The sequence below is a fragment of the Paroedura picta genome, chromosome 5 (genome assembly GCF_049243985.1).
Source record: "Paroedura picta isolate Pp20150507F chromosome 5, Ppicta_v3.0, whole genome shotgun sequence".
Lineage (NCBI taxonomy): Eukaryota > Metazoa > Chordata > Lepidosauria > Squamata > Gekkonidae > Paroedura > Paroedura picta.
The window spans coordinates 128,715,541-128,731,202 of record NC_135373.1 but is presented as its reverse complement, the minus strand read 5'-3'; the positions used below and the strand labels follow the sequence as shown (position 1 = coordinate 128,731,202).

At 65.2% G+C, this 15,662-nt stretch overlaps 1 protein-coding gene across 13 annotated transcripts; it reads right to left on the bottom strand.

Moving 5' to 3' along the window:
• Positions 1-138: 138 nt before the first annotated feature.
• Positions 139-15,113, bottom strand: CPT1B (carnitine palmitoyltransferase 1B). 13 transcript variants are annotated; one of them, XM_077340580.1, is made up of 22 exons: positions 15,040-15,113; positions 13,521-13,585; positions 12,082-12,191; positions 9,738-9,897; positions 9,226-9,365; positions 8,666-8,837; positions 8,414-8,515; positions 7,996-8,133; positions 7,308-7,385; positions 7,032-7,139; positions 6,749-6,833; positions 5,869-6,064; positions 5,584-5,769; positions 4,496-4,601; positions 4,277-4,393; positions 3,855-4,019; positions 3,467-3,601; positions 2,811-2,963; positions 1,933-2,045; positions 1,507-1,620; positions 1,322-1,414; positions 139-459 (listed from the first exon to the last, which is right to left on the bottom strand). In XM_077340580.1, the coding sequence occupies exons 4-22, from the start codon at positions 9,876-9,878 to the stop codon at positions 213-215; spliced, it is 2,589 nt and encodes an 862-aa protein (XP_077196695.1). In that variant the 5' UTR covers positions 9,879-9,897; positions 12,082-12,191; positions 13,521-13,585; positions 15,040-15,113; the 3' UTR covers positions 139-212. The 13 variants fall into 13 exon arrangements, 11 of the variants coding, with proteins under 11 accessions (XP_077196695.1, XP_077196697.1, XP_077196690.1 ...); XM_077340582.1 differs by lacking the exon at positions 15,040-15,113 and adding an exon at positions 14,408-14,794 and having other exon boundaries at positions 12,015-12,191; XM_077340575.1 differs by lacking the exon at positions 15,040-15,113 and adding an exon at positions 14,408-14,793.
• Positions 15,114-15,662: the final 549 nt, after the last annotated feature.

The following is a 15,662-nucleotide window of genomic DNA, read 5'->3' as shown; positions in this document are numbered from 1 at the left end:
CCCCGTCTGTTCCAGGAGGGCTCTCCTGATGTTGTCTGAAGCTCACCTGTCAGAAGGTCATGCCTCTTCCCCACCCTTCCCTTCCCGCCTCTTTCAAGGCAGAGACGCCCACAGAGAGACCCCTCAGTGTCCTGCCCATCCAGGGAGTAAAGGCTTTTATTCTTTGACATGCAGTGAACCTTCCCCCCCCACACACACACACCCTCTTAGGTTCACTGCGGGGGGGGGGGTTGAGGGCAGGGCAAAGGTGTGTAGAGGACAAAGTCCAAGGGGGTCCTGGAACCAGCTTCTCCTCCTCCGTGCGTCGGGGTGCTCTGCGGCCAGCAGGCAGCTTGCTGGGGGTTCTGAGGCCCAGGGGGCCTGGGGTGGGGGGGGCCCTCAGTTGGCCAGCGGGGTGTCAAAGAGGGCCACAATGTCCAGCATGGCCTGGCGGATGTTCCTCCCAAAGCGCTTAGAGTCCTGCAGGGAGGGGGAGAGGAGACTGGCCTGTGGGAACGGCCCAGCACAGTGCACCCCCAGCCCCTCGGCCCCCCTGGCTCCGTCCGGCCTAGGACTGGTGGGGCGCTCAGCAGGGGTCTTCTCCGCCTCTGTGGCACCGGATCAGATCCCCGGTCCTGCCTCCTCAGACTGGCAGCTGCTCTCCAAGGTGTCTCAGGCCAAGGTCTTTCCCATCACCTCCCACCGGAAGCTGTAACTGGAGATGCCGGGGACTGAACCCACGGCCACTCTGAGCCACAGTCCCATCCTGGGCCTGAAGACCGCCCGGCACAGCTCTCGCCAGTCCGGCTGGACCCTGTCAGAAGGGGCTTGGGGGCTGGGGAGCACAGCCGCCCTCGGCCTGCAAACCCACTCGAAAGATGATCCTTTCATCCAGTCATTCGGAATCATTTCCCCTTCCTCCCCCATCTGCCCACTGACAGCTTTTTGGTTCGTGCCGGTGGGTGGGGTAGCAGACCCAGCACTAGAGAGGGAGGGGGGAAGCTGCACAGCTCTGGGGCCACCACCAGGAAGTCCCTGTGGCGTGTAAGCATCTGCAGCATCTCAGGCCGTGGAGTAACATGCAGCAGGACCCCTAGAGGAGACCGGGGCATGCAGACAAGACTGCTGAGGGGGAGGCCGTTCTCCGGAGCCTCAAGTGCGGGGCAGGTGGGTGGCCACGGAGCTGGCAGAGCACAGGGCTGCCCAGGAAAGGGGGGACCTCTCAGAAGCAGGCCTGTCTTGGGAGGGTGGGCCTGGCCCTGCCACAGGGATGGTCTGGCAGGACCCCCCCCCCACACACACAGCATGGTTTGTAGGACCCTTCCCATGTCCTCCTACTCACCGTCTCTGGGCTGGAGTGCTTGCTGGAAATGTGGAAGGTGATGAGGTGTTCTCCGGCAAGGATGTAGGAGACGCCGTAGCCATCGTTGGCCACCTGCAGGGGCCGCTGGAGAGTCAGGCCCCAGGCAAAGGCCCCTCTGGGCACTCCCCGCAGCTCACAACCCCGGGAGGCCAAGCCAGACTCACCGGCCCAAAGCCCCCTCCGGGGGAGACGTGATCCGGATTCGCCTCCAGGTCAAACAGGCCAATCTGCTGCTGCGGCGTCTGGCTGGTGGAGAGGCGCCAGGGCTCGGACAGCACCTGCCAACACGGGCGGGGTCAGGGGTGCCTCGGAGGTGGGGGTCTCCCACTACAGGGGGCCAGGCTGTCTGTGGGGCTGATTAGCCCCTCCCCTCCCCCTGCCCCAGGGCAGCTTCTCACACAAAACATGCCGTGTGCCAAAAGACTGTGAGGAGGGGGGCCAAGAAGATGAGGACTGGGAGCCCCTTCCCCCCCCCCGAGGGCCCAAGGCCTTCCCCGCTCCCACAAGGGATGGATAAGGGGAGGGGGCGTGATAGAAGTTTATAAAATATGCCTGGGGAGGAGAGAGTTAACCAAGGGCAACCAAGGAACCTTTGAACAGTAGATCCAGGAAGGACTAAAGGAAATCCTGCGTGACACACAGAGCCACTAGAATGTGGAATGGGCTGCCAGAGGATGCAGTGATGGCCACAGGAAGGAACAGCCTTCAAGGGGAATTAGAGAGATTCATGGAGGAGTAGTCCCGCAATGGCTACTGGCCCCAGGGGCTGAGGGGACTCCACGTGCAGAGGCACTCCACCTGTGAATCCCAGAGCCAGGAGGCTGCATCAGGGAAAGGCCCCAGCCCCTCTGCAATGTTGCTGGCCCCTGTCGGCCTCTGGTCAAGGTCTAGCTCCGGAAGATCCTGGTCCCCCCCCTCATTTCCCCCTCCTCCGTGGGGGATTCCTGTGTCTGACATCGACTGCATGTTACGGGCTGGCTGGCTGGGGCCTCGTGAAGGCTGGAAATGGGGAGTTCTTACGCTGCTTTATTACATTTGTAACTCTAAACTGGGGTCTTATTGCATGGGGGTTTTAACTTGTAACCTGCCGCAAGCCGGTATCCCCGAGAGTGGTGGGAAAGGAAGGAAGGAAGGAAGGAAGGAAGGAAGGAAGGAAGAAAGGAAGAAAGGAAGAAAGGAAGAAAGGAAGAAAGAAAGAAAGAAAGAAAGAAAGAAAGAAGATTGGGAGAGAGGATGGTGCACTGGATGGTGGACCCCCAGTGGTCTGACCCAGCAGGGTTCTGACGTTCTTAGAAGGGGAAGGCCTCGGCCCTATCTAAGCCCTGCTGTTGGTCCTCCAGAGGGGCTGGCTCTTGCATTGTGCAGGGGGTTGGACTAGATGACCCTGGAGTGCCCTTCCAACTCTATGATTCTGTTCTTATGAGTTGCCTGGCAGAACAGGCCGTGTGCCCCCTCGAGCAGTCCTCACCTGGGCCAGGAAGGGTGAGTCCACCCCCAGGTAGCGGGACACGACATAGAGGCAGAAAAGGTGCCGGTCGATGCCAGCCCCTGTCATGGCCAGGCGGTAGAGGTGCTGGTGCCTCTCAGCCGCTTTCCGGAAAAGCATCAGGCACTCCGAGGGCTGCAGGAAACAAACAGGGTCAGAGGGGGCCTGGACGAATGGGGGAGGGGGTCACTCGGACTGCTTCCTTGCAGCCCTTTCAGCCAAGAGCCCGGATGGTGGAGTCCACGGCTGACCCCCCCCCACACACACACACACATATTCTGCCCCGGCTGCCAGTTGTGTGCCTGCCCTGCCCTGCCCTCTCTCTCGAGGCTCAGCCCCTGGCAAAGAGCAGACTCCAGCCCCCTGGAGAGGGCGTCCTGGGCCCCTTGGCCCTGGGCAGAAGTGCCGGCACCAAAGGAAGACTCCCCCTTGGAAGGCATTCCTTCCGACTCCCTCCCCCGGCAAGTGGGCGTCGTTTGCAAAGGCTGCTCAGGGAGCTACGCTTATAACCCCCCCCACACACACCGCTCCCGCCCAGGGCTCAAACGGGTCCACTGGGGGTGGGGGACGCTTTGGGAGGGGGTCTGGAGAAGGGGACGGAGAAGGGCCCCCGCTCTCCCCCCCCCCCCAGCACTCACCGTGGCCTCCGGGCTCATCATGCTGCGCACAAAGGCCACTGCCTGGCGACTGCAGGAGCGCACTGTCTCGGTGCGGCCCTCCCGGAACAGCCGGGTCATGGAGGCCTCGTAGGTCAGGCAGAAGTAGCCCTTGTCCTGGGGGGAGGGGAGGGGAAGTGAGGCGGGGAGGGGCTCCAGGGCGGCAGGGAGACCCCAGGACCCCCGGGCTGCCACCGAGCCCCCCCCCCCAGCCCCTTTGCTATGCAGCTGCCTCCTGGGCTCACACGGGAGGGGCTGTGAGCAGCACAGCTCCATACGCGTGTGCCTTAGCCGAGGCACGGGGAGGGTGGCTGCCCCTGGAACAACCGGCCAGGGGGAGAGGCAGAGTTGCCGGCCCAGGGGGCATTACCCGGAAGTGTGCCAGCTGCAGGGCCATCTGCACAAAGCTGTCGGGGCTGGTCCGGCATCCCTTGATGCGGCCTTTGCCGAAGTCTGTGAAGCGGAAACAGTGGAAGTCCACGTCCTCAGCCAGAGCCCGGGCCACACTGTAGGAGGCGTCTATGGCCACCCTGCACTGCACAGAGCAGCCCGGGTGAGAGCGAGAACAAGCCCCCCACCCCCCGCCCCCATTAGAAGGACAGGAGAGCCAAGCCCAGGCCAGGGAGGGGGCCTTCGAGCCCCCTGAAGCCCCACCACAATCACGGCCCGGAAATAAGGAGCCGGAGATTGCCCCAATCTCCTGGGACCGACCCCCCCCCAAGCAGCCCCACTGCCCAGGGCCACAGCACAGCCCCCTCCCCCAGCAGTGGAACCCGTAGCCAGCGGAACTACCTCGGCCGGAATGTCCCACTGCAAGCGCTGGGGCGGAGGCAGGGCAGTGTTGGGCGCCCCCTGGCAGTGCCCGCTGCGGGTGTAGCCCAACTGGAACTGGTCTGTGGCCAACATGAACTGGAGGGGAAGGAAGAGGCATCAGAAGGGATCCCCGGGGGCGTCCGTGTCCCCGTCCCCGTGGCCAGAGCGAGGGGCCTCCCAGGCGCAGCTGTTCCTCACCTCCCAGAGGTGCCCGACAACGGGGGCATCGGCCCAGGAGTGCTCGGCGTTGGCACCCAGCCTGCCGTTGCGGTACACCACCAACGTGAAGGATTTGTCGAACCACCTGCCAAGGGGAGACGGAGCCTGTCAGGAGGGAGGGGCAGGCCAAGAGCCTCAGGCCATCGGCCGCTGCAGGAGGCACGCCGGAATCCTGCGTCAACAAGAATGGCCACCACGCTGGGTGGAGCCCACCCCAAAATGGCCGCTGTGGGAGGCGGAGCCACGTACCCTGCGGAAGCCCAAGGGCCCAGGGGAAGACTTCCGGGGGCTTTCAGGAGCACTGGGGGGGGGGGCAGAGCAGAGAGACTCCAAGACTGTGGTGGGGCGGCTCCCCCGGGAAGACTGGCTTTACGGGGTCCAGTGGGGAACTCTTCGGTGTCTCGTCAGCCATCCCGCTGGGCGTCACCTGCTTCCTCACCCCCCTGGGGCACCAAGCAGGATGCCAGGGCTCCCAGCATGCCAGGGCTCCCATGCCTACCACGGAGGTGCCCGGCTGGAACACTCATTGCTGCGTGGCAGAGCTGATGGGGCCGGGACTGGGTGGCCCAGGGACTCAAGGGGCTGCAGTGGGGGGGGGGGTGGAGGGTCAAAGATAACTTCCCCGGAAGAGACACAGTTTGCACAAGTGGCTCCAGAAGGGGACTCCCCAAAAAGTGGCCCCACCCCTCCACCCCTCCCCAGCCTTAGCCTCTCCCCCTTCTGCCGCTCACAACTCCTCCCACGATGCCTGGGTGCGAGGGAGGGCGGGGTCCTTGGAGCCCCCTGCCAAGAGGACGATTGGTCTGGGGACATCTCCCCCCCCGGAAGGGCCCCACTGAGAGCAGCTTAAGGCGAGAGCCGCTGGCAAAGCAGACGGGCAGGAGGCCTGGGCCAGCCGTGAGTCCAGCCACCCCCAGTGCCACGCAGAGGGGAGGGGAGGGGAGGGGAGGGGAGGGAGTGCCACTCAGCCCACCCTCCACAGCAGCCATTTCCTCCATGGGGGGGGGGAGGTGGTAATAGCAGGGGGTCTCCAGTCCCCACCTGGCACTTGGCCACCCTGGCCTCACCTGTCGTAACACTGCCCGTGGAGGAGGCTCTTGGCAAACTCATCCAGGCTCTCCTGGTTGCTCGGCTCGTAGCCGCAGGCGTCTTCATCCAGGGTCAAGAAGAAGGCCGCGCGGTCGATGCAGTCCAGGGCCAGCCGGTTCTTCCCTTGGCGGAAGTACTGGGCTCGCGCCTCTGCCCACGGGACTCTGAAACCCCCACCAGGGACCTGGTCAGGCCCCCTGCAGGCCTCTCCCTCCCCCTCTCCCACGACCTCCGGGGGGTGGGGGGCCCAGAGCCGAGGCTACCTCTCCCCCGCCGTGAGGGCCGCCAGTTTCTCCTCGCCGGGCTGAGGCCTTGAAGGGTCATCCAGGATGCGCTGGAATTGCAGCTCCAGGTCTCGGGGGCTCAGCAGCTTCCCCCCGTGGTACAGCCACACCTTGTAGAAGCGGCCGGTGTGGTAGACGACCAGGTGCTTGCTCTCCGCCACGTGCAGGAGAGAATCTGCAGGGAGGGGGGGGGAGGGAGAGGAGAGCAGGAAGCCCCCCCTACTTTTGGCACAGGAGCTCTACTGGAGGCTCGAAGCAGGTAACTCTCAGGTGCTGCTGCTGCTGCTGCGTAAAGCTAACAGGCGGCTTTCTCATGTGAAAACATCTCATGTGGCGTCTCCCATGGGGAATGCAACGGGAATGAACTACAGAAGTCCCTCCCTGCCCACCTGCCCCCCCCCTCGCCCACCCACAGTGGCAGATGCTCTACAGAACCCGCTCGCTCAGGGCTTCCTTGTCCAGGGAGGGCGCTGTGGCTAGCTGAGCGCGGCACTTCTTCCAGGGTCTTCGGGCTCCTCTGGCCCCTATACCTGCCCAGGAGGGCTCTTACCTGCCACTGGCACGAGCACCACCACTGCGCTGCCCCCCCCCCCGGGGGAAGAGGCCATCCTGCTCCTGGTCTGTGCTGAGCCCGGCAAACAAGTCCTGCCTCTTTGCATTAGATGGGAAGGAGCCTTCCCCCCAGCCCCTCCCCGGTTTGAATCGCACCTGGATCACCGAGTCCCCAGGCAGGCAGCCACAAGAGCCCTCCCTCTTAGCTTGCCCCCCTCCCCCCTGCCGTGCGGGCCACTTCCATGGCACCGCCTCAGAAAGGCGCCCTAAACGGCAGCGAAGGGGCTGCGTCCCTGCGGCCACCCACCTGCCTCCTTGCCGGGGATGCGAGTGGTGTTGAAGGTCCTCTCCATCTGGTAGGAGCACATGGGGACCACGCCCAGCGCCATCACCTGGCAGGGGGGGGAAGGACCGTTCACGGGGCCCACCTGGCCCTTCCCAGGAAAGGGGGGCACAGTCTAAGCCCCGGGCTCAGCCCCAGCGAGTGACCCCCAGACCACGGCACAACGGAGCCCCAAAGAGGGCCGGGGCAGAGGATCCTTCCCGCCCGCCTGAAGGGAGGGAGGCCCCCTTGAGCCCCCGGGACTCACCGGCAGGAGCTCCTCGCGGTCCAGCTTGCGCCGGTATAGCAGGATGGCATGCACGGCGTTGCCGGCCCGGGCAGCTTGGAGCAGGGTGGGTCTGGCGTACAGGAAGTCCTGGCCAGGGGGGCAGAAGAGTCACCCGGAGAGAGGCAGCCGGAGCGGAGCTCTCCTCAGCTGCCCCACTGAGCCCCGATGCTGGCCATGGGGCAGGGCAGGGCAGGGCAGAGCAGTGGGGAGGGGGGCGCCCAGCCCCAGGGGCCTGACAGCAGACGCCTTCCTCACCATCACGTAGTAGTTGCTGTTCACCATGATGGGGCCTCTTCCCCGCAGGTAGACGTACTCCTCCCACCAGTCGCTCACCTGTCGAGGGAACACAGACTCTCTCAGGTAGGGGGACGGAGGAGACAGCGGCACCCACTAGGGGGCACAAGAGGTCAGAGAAGGGGGCGGCTCAAGAAGGTCAAAGAGCCCAGGACCAAGGAGACTCGGCTTCTAGTCCCTGCTTTCCCCTACCCCAAGGAGTTCCCAGCAGGCTGAGAGAGCGGGGAGAGAACTGTGGCTGGCTCAAGGTCACCCCCCTGGCTTCCTGGGGAGGAGGAGGAGCGGGGAAGTAAATCCAGATCTCCAGTCTCCCGCTCTTGACCACCGAGTAGAACCCGTCTCTAGTGCCACTGGCAGACCCATGGACTGACGCCCGGCCATGGGCCCAGAGGGGGCATTCCTGGCACACTGAAGAGCATGCTCCTGCAGGACCCTCCCTGGACACGGGAAGTGCCTGTCTGGACCAGGGCCTGCCCCAGAAGCATAAGAGGCCTCCAACTCAGTAAAAGCAGCCAGTGGATGCTGGGGCTGCGGGACGGTGGGAGGGGAGGGGGGAGGGGAGGGTGCTCCACCAGGTGTGGATGCCGTGCCAGGGAGGGGGCATGGAGGGGGCCCCTTGCAGGGTTGGCTGGGCTGGACCAGGACTCACGTAGTTGGTGGCCCACCAGGACTTGAGGACCAGGTACTTCTGGAGCCGAGGGGCCTCCTTCTTCTGGAACTCCCTGGCCAAGGCCTCCATCTGCTGGTACCTCTCGGGGTCCATCAGGTGCTGAACCGATTCCAGGTACTGCAGAGAGAGGGAGGCCAGTGACCCTGGGGCAGCGGGGGCTGGAGAGACTCTCCTTCCAACAGAGTCACACCCTCGGAGTGTTCTTGCAGCCGCCCGGTTCCCTTGCCAGAATCCCCACCATCCCCTGCTGTGCCCGAGGCTGGCAAAGCAGGAATGGCTCAAGCAGCGGGAGCCAGAGGGGCCGGGCAGGGATGCCCCTGAGTGCTCCAGCCTGGAGAGAGAGAGCCATAGTGCCCAGCCAGCTTCCCCAGAGGCAGCATGCCCAGCGCCCGCTCACCCGCCGGATGGTCTCCTCCACCTTGGGCACGGGCAGCTTGGGCAGTGAGGTCTGCAGGCTGTACAGCATGGGCTGGCGGCCGGACAGCAATCTCACCGTGGCCTGCACCAAAGGGAGGAACGGCAGACATTACAGACAGTCCTGATCCACACCAACCCCCCCCCCCGGCCTGGGATCCGGTGAGGCAGGCTGGCGGACGAGGCCTGCTGGAGGCGAACCTGCTGGAGGTGAACCTGCTGGCAAACCACTCACCGCCCAGACCTTGGTGGTGTAGCTGGCCCGGCCATGCGGCTCAAACATCCAGCCGTGGTAGGAGAGGAGCAGCTTGAGCGCCTGCCGGCACAGCAGGATCCCCGAGGCCCAGAGGCCGGTGGAGAACAGGAGGGCACTGAGCAGGTTACGGCTGCGGAGGCTCAAGTAGCAGCTGCAGGGGGACACAGGGAGGAACAAGGGACACTCCCCGACATCTCCTCGGCTGAGGCGGGACGTAAGGCCCCGCAAAGGGAGGCCGGGCTGGATCCCCCGCTCTGTAGCGGAAGGAAGGAAGGAAGCCCCGAGGTCCCTCCTGCAGGGAAGGCGGACATTCTGGGGGGCCCCCTCTCGCACCCGAGGCTGGCAGCCTCTTCATCTCCCTGGTGGGCCGGGGGGATCCTGTGCTCGCCGTCCTGCTTGCGTCCCGACCCAGCGGAGCTGACAATCCTACCCTGGCCCCTGGGCCCGATGAACCACCCCTGGAAACCTCGCCCTCCCCCGCTGTGCGTGCCAGGGACAGGGAAGGCAGCCGGTGGCAGGAGGGGGGCGCTGGCACTCACCCCTGGGGCAGGCGATCTCGGATGCAGCCGATCAGCCCCCTGGACACGTCTACGCGGAAGTAGGTGGAGCCCACGGTCGCTAGGACAACCGCCAACCAGCCCGAGGGGCTTCCTGGATACACCCCCGTCAGGATGCTGTTCTGTGGAAAGCAGGCGTGTTGCGGGGAGGGGGTCTGCACTGGACCTCTGGAAAGGCCACTGCTCCTTGGACAGCTCCAGCCAGCCAGCCTCCCCGCCCTCCCCCTCCTGCAGAAGGGCAGGAACCCCTGCAGGGCTCCTCAGCTGGGGATGCTGCTGCTTGTGCTTCCACGGCCTGTGCACCTCTGGAGGCCAGCCCTTGGCCTTGGGGGGCAGGTTGGGAGGGGTCTCGTCTCAGACAGGAGAAGTTTGGGTGGCTGTCCCCCAGGGTGGGTCTGGAGTCCCAGGAGAGGGTCCAAGGGCACCCCCAGCAGGGACCCTTCCATCTCACCTGCCTCCCCCCAGAGCCCCAGGCCAGGCTGGTCCTTCCTCACCTTCAGACGGACGAAGCGCTTCTTCCAGGAGGAGAGGCCGGACAGGTAGATGTGTTTGAGGGCTTCGCGGCTGACCTGGAAGTCCACGCCCTCCGGGGTGACCGTGAACTGGAAGGCCACCGCCTGGTGGGCTTCCGCCATATTGGAGGCTCTGCGGCTCCTGGGGGGCAGGCAGAGAGCTGTGTTGGGAGCTGACCTTGGCCCCGAGGGCCTGGGAGCCCCTGGGGGCCCCGTTCGCCCCCTCCTGCTCCCTCTGGCCCAGACCCACCCCCAACAGCTGGTGCCGGGGCCACTGAGACCCACTGCTGGCAGGGCTGATCCTCCAGTCCCCTCTCCAGTTAGGTGGGCTCCAAGGCCCCCAGGCTGGCCTCTCTCCTGTCCCCGGAAGCTGGGGGTGGGGGTGCCCCTGGCCTCTCTCCTTCCTGGGGGCAGGCCAGCCAGCCAGGCCCTCAGGGAGGAAGGCTCTTTCAGGGCTGGGAGAGCAGGGCTCGATTCTCCCCTCCACCATGGAAACGTCCTGGGGGGCCTGGACTCATGTTCTCTGCCTAACCTACCTCACAAGGTTGTTGTGAGGGTAAAAGGGAGGCAGAGAGAACGGTGCTGGATCCTCTGGGTCCCCAGCGACACTAACTGAGGCTTACAAGAACAACAACAAAGTGAAATGTGAGCTCAGGGGCTATAGTCATCTGCACACACACAAACACACACACACACTTTTGGGATTGCTGGGTCCTCTCTCTGCCCATCTGCCTAAGGGGAGCCCTTCTGAGATCAGTTGATGTCAGATCGGGCCCAGAAAAACCCGCTGGGTCAGCATTTAAGGTCCACCGCCCCCCCTCACACACACCTGTTTTATTTTGATATTGAGAAGGGAACAAATGCAGTAGTATCTACCACCTGAGCCAGTGGGGGGGGCAGAAGGGGACCCCCCCCAGGACTGGACACCAGAAGGGGAGTATATGGAGGCCCCCAGAGCTCTGAGCTGCCCCCCCCCATGCTGGCCCTTTGCTCTGCTGCCCCCCAGCCCCTTCGTCAAGCCTTTGCTCCGGGCATGGGCCTGCAGGGGCACAGGGGGAGTCCCAGAAGCCCCCCTGCAGGCTTGTCCTTTCAAGGGCGGAGGGGGCAGGACTGGAGGGGGGGACTCCTGCCCCAGAAGGTTCTGAAGGGAAGCCTGGCAGAAGGAGCTGCTGGCGGGGAAGAACACACTCAGCAGAATTCCTGCCCGTCACGGGCTGCCATAAACACAGGAGCCCTGCCAGGGAAAAGGGAGCAAACCTGGCGGGGAACGGGCAGCCTGGATGTGGACGCAAGCTGGCCACCCCACACGGGGACTTCCTCTCCCGAAGGGCAGGCAGGAAGGCCTCCACCGGGGTCAGCCCTGCCTCCGTGGCCCCTCTGCTGGGGCCCAACCCCTCCTGGGGAGGCCCTTCCGGGCAGCCCCCAACTGCCGTGGAACCCCCAGAGCCGGGGTCTTCCATTGACTGTCACCTGCAACTGCCCCAGCAGAACTGGGAGCCGCAATCCTCAGCAATGGCACAGCTGCCTGGCAGGCAGCAGTTCAGCAGGTAGAACTGCCTCTCTCACTCTGTCTACATGCCTCCTGAAGGCAGACAGCCTGTAACCAAAGGGGGCTAGCTGCACCCAATCAGAAGTTACTTGCATTCCCATTCACCCCCCACCCCCCCAGGCCCCAGGCCAGAGCCAGCGTGGTTTGATTCCCCGCTCCTCCTCCACACACAGCCTGCTGGGGGACCTGCTCACAGTTCTCTCAGAGCTGTTCTCACAGAACAGTTCTCTCAGCCCCTCCGACTTCACAGGGTGTCTGTTTGGAGAAGAGGAAGGGAAAGCTGATTGTAAGCCACTTTGGGACTCCTTCAGGTAGTGAAAAGTGGGGTATAAAAAAGCTCTTCTTCAAAAGACAGTACTTTTTATTTATTTTTTCCTCTCTCTGTGGTCCTATTGAACCAGGATCTTTGCCTCTCACTGTCCTGTCAAAGTACAACCTGAATCCCCACAGCACCCGCAACAGCCTGAGTCCCAGCACCCTCTCCCAGCCCGCCACCCAGTCCCAGCAGACCTCAGCCCCCCCCTTGGGTTTCTGAGGCAAGAGGCCTTTGGAGGGGGCTCGACACAGCCGGCCTCCGGGTAGGAGCCTGGACCTCCCTGGTGGTCTCCCCTCTAGTGCCAGCTAGGGCCGACCTCACTTCGGTTCCAAGATTTGATGAGATGGGGTAATTCTGGGCTGTCCGGGTCAGGGCCTCTCTCGGCTTAGCCTACCTTACAGGGTTATGGTGAGGATGCTACGGAAGAGGGAACAATGTGGCCAGGGGCTCTGGTTCCTCACCGGGTTCCGTCTGTCTGAAGAACGAGCCAAGCTCCTCCCCTGCCACAAACGCTGTCAGTCTTGAAGGGTTCCTGCACTCCGGCTCTTCTCTGGGTTGAGTTCAGGGATCCCTGGAAAACCCACACACTTTTCTTCACGGCGTGACCTGCTGCAGCTTATGTGCTCCTGCCTCTAGCGCAGTGGTCCCCAACCTTTCCGAGGCTGGGGACCGGCAGGGCATCGGGCCGCGCCCCCGCGGACCGCGCCCGTGCGGGCCACGCCCGCGGTCCGCGCCCACGCCGCGCCCGCGGATCGGGCCGCACCCGAGCCGCGCCCGCGAGCCGCGCCCGGGCCGCGCCCACGGATCGGGCCGCGCCCACGGGCCGCGCCCGCGGATCGGGCCGAGCGGGCGTGGCCTGCACAGGCGCGGCCCGGCCCTGATTCCCTCTCCCCGCCTCCCGCAGTAAGAAGCTTCCCGGGCCGCAAGCTTGCGGCCTGGGAAGTTTTTTACTGCGGGGGCGGGGCGGGGAGAGGGAGCCGCGGCCCGGTGCCATGGCCTTTGCGGCCCGGCACCGGGCCGCGGCCCGCAGGTTGGGGACCACTGCTCTAGCGGACTCCATCGGGTCAGCATTGCCTGCCTGGGCTGAGAGCAGCTCTGCAGGGGCTCAAGCAGGGGCCCGTCACGTTGCCCGGCTCCTTTCCTTTTGTTGGAAGGGAAGGACTGGGCTCCCAGAGGGCTAGAAAGACAGAGAGGCCGGCAAACAGGAGGCCCTTCCTGCCTCTACCTCACCATTGTTGCTTTGATACTCTCAGGGAACTGCCTTCCTGCCTCCCTCCATCCCTCCATCCCTCCATCCATCCCTCCCTTCTTCCTTCCTTCCTTCCTTCCTTCCTTCCTTCCTTCCTCCCTCCCTCCCTCCCTCCCTCCCTCCTTCCTTCCTTCCTTCCTTCCTTCCTTCCTTCCTTCCTCCCTCCCTCCCTTCCCTTCCCTTCCCTTCCCTTCCTTCCTGCCTCCCTCCCTCCCTCCCTCCCTCCCTCCCTTCTTCCTTCCTTCCTTCCTTCCTGCCTGCCTGCCTGCCTGCCTGCCTGCCTCTTTCTCCTCCCTCCTGCCTCGTCTTTCTCCCTCCTGGTGCCACGAGGGCAGGAGGGCCCCCTCCCCTCTCCCCATTCTAGATTAGGACTCTGCCTCTCCCCCCTCCTGCCTAGAAATGGAGTTGTGGGATTCGTCTGCAAAGAAAGACCAGTCTCTGTTCTATGCGTGGTGTTCTTACCTGCACACACACAAAGGACACGTGGGTTCCACTGTACCTCTGGGGCATTGTGCCCTCTGCTCAGGAGGGGAATAGTGTCCCAATAGTCCGACATTTTTAGCTGGAGATGCTGGGGATTGAACCCCCCTCAGCCCCACCCCCTCCCCAGCCTTGGCACAGCAGAATCAGGTGTGACTTCAGGACGCCTACCTGGGGGCGCTTGTCCTTCCGAATATCTTTAGATCACCCCCAAGGCAGATTGTTCAAAGGGCCTTCTGGAAAGGAGAAGGAGAAGGAGAAGGAGAAGGAGAAGGAGAGAAGGAGAAGGAGAAGGAGAAGGAGAAGGAGAGCTGGCATTTAGACCCCACTTTGCACAACCTGAAGGCGTCTCCAAACGGCCTTCCCGTCCGCTCCCCACAACCGGCGCCCAGTGAGGGAGGGAGGGGGGCTGAGGGGCTCTGACCCATAACACCGCGGTGGTTCCCCGCGCTACTCCGCCGCCCCCCGCTCCCTGTCCAAGGGCGGCCATTCCTCAAAATATGCGCGGTCCCCGACCGCCAGAAGACCCAACAGGGTCCCCGTCCCCCCCCCCCCCCGCCGCCGCCGGACTCTCCCCTCTCAGCCCGGCGAACCAGAAGCCCCCTGCAGACGGAGCGCCCTTCTCCGGCGTGCTCGCCGCCCTGGCGCCCATGCCAAGGCTTCTGGCGGGCAGACGTGCCCTGGGCGGCCGGGCTCCCGTCACGCGGCGCTGGGCCCCGGCCAAGGGCGGGGGGAGGACGAGGAGGGCGCCGGCAGGAGCGCACCGCCTCCCACCGCCGCCACCACCTGCTGGCCGTGGCCCGAAGCAGCCGTCGGAGCCCGCGCGGGGCGAGGAAGCAGCCGCCGCCTCCGGGGCTCCGGGGCTCCGGGTCCGCCCCTGCACGCCGGCCCGCTGAGCCCAGCCGACGCGCCCCCCTCCCTGGAGCCGCCGGAGGGCCGAGCGGGAACCTCGGCCAGCTGCCGCCCCGTCGCGCTTCCCGCGCCCCCAAACCTCACCGCCGCGGGGCGACCCCCTGTCGGTCCCCCGTCCGGCCGCTCCTCTCCCCAGGCGGCCTTACCCGCGCCCTCCTCCTCCTCCTCCTCCTCTTCCTGCTGCTGCTGGGCCGTCGAGGGGCGGAGGGAGGCGGCGCGCCCCGGGCTGGGCCGGTTCTTGGGCGGCTGGCGGGTGGCCGGAGGAGAGCCCGGCCCGAAGGGCGTCTGGAGGAGAGCCCGTCCCCGGGCAGAGGCAGGAGGAGGGGCCGGAGGGACCTGGCAAGCACAGCCCTGCACCCCAGCGCCTCCGGAGCCCCGGCCGACGGCTTGCCCCCCTTCGGGCCTGCTCAACCCTCTCGCGCCTCTGCACCGCGCCGAGGACCTTCCACAGGCCGGGCACACACGCTGCCACTGAGCCGCGGGCCTTTCCCCTTCGGCCCGGGCAAGCATCAGCCCCTGCCCAGCCAGGCCGCTCACCGGTGGGGCGCCCGGGAGGCAGGCGGGGCTGTCAAAAGGGCTCCCGAGTAAGCCAAGCCCGGCGGTGCCTTCAGCCGGTCTGGACCTCTCCAGCCCACCCCACCCCCTAACTTGGTCCCTTCCTGGCACCCCCCCCCCCCAGGCAACCCCTGGGATCCTGGCAGGGTTGCCAGCTCTGGGAGAATTCCTGAAGATTTGGGGAGGGACCTCCGTGGGGTAGAATGCCCCACCATCCACCTACCACTGATGAGTTCTGCCATCTGGAGACCCCTTAAACAATCCCTGGGGGTCTCCAGCCACCAGCTGGAGGTTGGCCACCTGAGCTACTCCAGGGATCCCAAGCATGCTTGCACGGGACTCATTGTGCCTGGGAGGGCAGGGCCCAGAAGCCCAGGAGGAAATTGGGGCTGGCCTCCACCCACGAGGCTCCTCAGGACAGTGTCCAATGGTGGGGGGCCACTGGAGCCGGGTGCCTGGCTGGATCCCCCACCCCCCATGGCCCTGCCGGGAAAGGAAGCAGGAGCTGGTGAGGTGCCTGGAATGTGCAGGGGATCCTGACTGGCCGCCAGCCAGGGGCACTATGATTGCGGGGGGGCCGGTGGCCGTGAGGCTATAAATAGAGGCCGGTATTTGGGTGAGAGGGCGCTGGGGCAGGGAGGGAGGCAGAGGCCAGCTGGGCCCAAAGCACCAAGGCAGCTGCTCCCAACCCCACCCCCACCCTGCTGCACGGGGCCCTGACGCCTCCCCGGCTAGCCTTCTGCCAGAAGAGCCCACTGGGGTCCGAGGACCAGCCACAGACCCCCAGAGAGCCCCCTTGAAGAAAGGCAGCCCTGTGGTTTGGCCCTAGCAGAAATAGCCTCCTGC

Bases quoted from the DNA above. Each gene is read 5' to 3' on its own strand.
- CPT1B (XM_077340580.1), bottom strand. From the start codon at position 9,878: ATGGCGGAAGCCCACCAGGCGGTGGCCTTCCAGTTCACGGTCACCCCG. The intron at 8,516-8,665 runs GTGAGTGGTTTG...CCTTTGGTGCAG, and splicing joins ACACCACCAAGGTCTGGGCG to GCCACGGTGAGATTGCTGTC. The intron at 7,386-7,995 runs GTGAGTCCTGGT...TTCCCTCGACAG, and splicing joins CCTGGTGGGCCACCAACTAC to GTGAGCGACTGGTGGGAGGA.